The 2968-nt window shown below is 42.5% G+C and overlaps 1 protein-coding gene across 2 annotated transcripts in view; it reads right to left on the reverse strand.

Moving 5' to 3' along the window:
* The window catches only part of PRKCH (protein kinase C eta), a 211658-nt gene that overhangs the window by 107435 nt on the left and 101255 nt on the right, over window positions 1-2968 (reverse strand). For both annotated transcript variants that reach the window (XM_019518374.1, XM_019518373.1), the window contains exon 6: window positions 493-622. In XM_019518374.1, coding sequence (XP_019373919.1) covers window positions 493-622 — 130 coding nt within the window. The remainder of the gene's footprint in view (window positions 1-492; window positions 623-2968) is intronic.

Consider the following 2968-nt stretch of genomic DNA (forward strand, 5'->3'; position numbering starts at 1 on the left):
AACACACAAGCCTACGGGCCCACCCACAAAGCATTAAAGGATGCAAAGACAAATAGAAACAATCATTTGCTACCTAAATGGATTGACAACACTGATCATTAATCCAAAAGAGAATGCCGGTGGAGGCTTTGCTGTCAATCAACTGAGCAATAGAAAGCCACAGTACCAAATACACGTTGATGATTTTTCTCCTGTCTACTGTTTTTTAACCACCTTACCTTATAGGTCAAATAAAAGACCGCAGGTAAATGGAAAGAGGAGTATAGGTTGCAAAAACATTTGTGCATATTTACAACGATGCAAGTGAAAAGAAAACTGGGTTAAAATTGCAGGTTAGAAGCCTTTCAAAGACTCAGACAGCGCTTTCCTATTACATTCATTAAATAACTTTCTCTAATACATACAGCCGCACCCATGGATGTTCAATTTGCCACTTAGCTATAGAAAAAATCTATAGCGAGAACACAAAGGGAGAGAGTAAAAATTGCTCACTTTTACACTGCAGGCCTTGCCGCATTATCCCCCAGAGCAAAGACCCACAATGGTCACAGAAGGTCGGCACTTTGTAGTTGTGCACGCTGAACTTATGGGGAATGTTGATTCCAAACCTCTGCTCCAAAACCTAATAAGGGATCAAAAAGATAAAACTGAGTTTAAAAATTAGTGGATATAAACATACCCACATTCACGCACATGTGCACGCTTAAGGCATTACAATAACTCAAGAACATACGAGATGCCATGTTGGGTTCTGCCACAGCCCAGCTAACCTAGTATCCTGTTGCTCCCAGTCGCAGAAAGCAGATGCTAAGGGGAAGAGTATTTACGCTGGGCCTATCCAGACTGAGCTATCCCCTTCCCTTCTTTGCCTACAGCTTCCAGCATTCAGGAGCCTTAGTTTGGAGGTTGTACCCTTAACTGAACAACTGTAGAAATAAAAGTATAATAATGAAAAAAGTCCAGAGAAAGGTAGTTAACCAAGTTAGTCTGAAGTCAGGCAGAAGGCAGCATCAGATGAAGTGAGCTCTTGTTCATGAAACCTGACGTATCTCTGGTTCAGTTGATCTATAAAGGTGTAGAGATGACCCTGCCTTCTGAAAAAAGGCCAGTTCTGAAAATGCCATCTCCAGCTTCCACCACCCTGAAAGTTTATGACTGATAGGGCCTGGCCCCGGACTGAAATCTAATATGCAACTAGACTGGTTGGTTGACTTTGTCATGCGTTTTGTGTAGAGCAAAGATGATTTTACAAAGGACAGGTTAGCTGATTTCATATTCTTATTAAGACCAGATCACAAACCCATCAAGACATAAAAGGGTTAATGACAAATTACTGCTTGCTACAGGAACAAATGACTGCTTGCTACTAACCAAGCCGCACTAAAAACAATTAATTTGTTTTGCAAAAATAAGTGTTTTTTTTAAAACCAAATGTCTATATTGCTTTAAAAACAGCATCAAATTTCCCAGGACCCCCCAAACTCTTCATTCTCTTTCCCTGCCTCTGCTTACCATCACTAACTTTTCAGGTTTCGCTCTGTCCCCTGCCTCCGCCTCCCTCCACCTCCCCCCCAAATATCCCTCCACCCGCCCCCCAAATATAAGCAGAGTTATTATCATCTTTTACATTGTGAATTATTTTGATCACAAATGCAAAATCAGCCCATTTTGGAACATGCTGGGTCGGCTGAGGAACACTGCCCTAGTTTACAGCCCACTCAAGTTTATTGAGAGGTGAATCCACAGTTTTAGTAACAATAGATACAACGGGTTTTGGAGTCCGTCGTGCTTCTTGAACTTTGTCTCCTTCTGAAGATGGTTAGCTCTTTTACTGCCCCTTAATTGCTCTCTGGAGAGATTCACTACTGTTGTGGTGTTAAAGGTGCTGGCTAATTTTGCCCCCTGTTTGGCCACTTTAGTCATTTTAATAGACTTATCAACAGTACTGGTAAAAAAATAATTAAGTGACAGCCACTGTTTTCATGTATTGGAAGGGAGAAAACTGGCTGAGACACCAGATTTAGGGTGGAGCTTTACTTTACCACTGGTAATATTCCTCATAAATTTTGGTTCTCAACTGATACATTTTTTTGGCCAAGATCAAGTGTATTATCCAGTTTTAGGAATGGGCCACACAATGTACAAAATGGTAACCTCCTCACCCAATATGGTACCAAGCGAACTGAAAAAATAAAGACAAAGGAAGCATAAGGAAACAGAAGTTTAATGGATGACTTGGTTAGAGTTACACGTGGTTTCCTAGGGGAGAAAAATGAGTGCTAAAGGAACTGATGGAGAAAGATAGAAGGGAAATCCATAGTTGGATATTACTGTTGGTCTAGGCTTTTAAAATGATTCCTTGCCAAACAGGGGACAATATAGGCATGTATCAGTTTAACACAATAATGACAGTGAGCCTCTTAAAATGGCAACTCAGAGAAATCTGCATTGGAAATAAGGTGCCAGTTCTAACAGTGAAGGTGTGTAAATACTAGCACCAACCACCATTAGAAGAGGTGGATACTCAGGAAAGATGCCTTATGAAGATATGTCTTCCAAGTATCACAGGCCCACCCAAGCCTGGAGCCACAATAGCTCAATGCGGTTATGGCAGGGGCAGGCAATTATTTTGGGTGGAGGGCCACTTACTGAGTTTTGGCAAGCCATCGAGGGCCGCATGACAGGCAGCCCAGGGCAGATACATATTAATTTTCTAAATTTTTTAGGAGCCCTGTGGGCTGGACAGAATGGCCTGGCAAGCCACATCCGGCCCCCAGGCCACATTTTGCCTACCCCTGGGTAAAGGCATATTGGTGTCTGCACCCAGCACCATTCAGGGGAAGGATTCAACTAGCATTGCACCCAGCCACTCCACAGCCCAAACAACCAGATGCTTGTTCACATCTAGGTCAAGTGGGAGCAGCCTTTGGCACAAGTCTGAAGTGAGGCCTGGATTTCCATTTAGTGC

Source organism: Gavialis gangeticus, unplaced genomic scaffold (assembly GCF_001723915.1).
Source record: "Gavialis gangeticus isolate Ggan-Ray unplaced genomic scaffold, GavGan_comp1, whole genome shotgun sequence".
Classification (NCBI taxonomy): domain Eukaryota; kingdom Metazoa; phylum Chordata; order Crocodylia; family Gavialidae; genus Gavialis; species Gavialis gangeticus.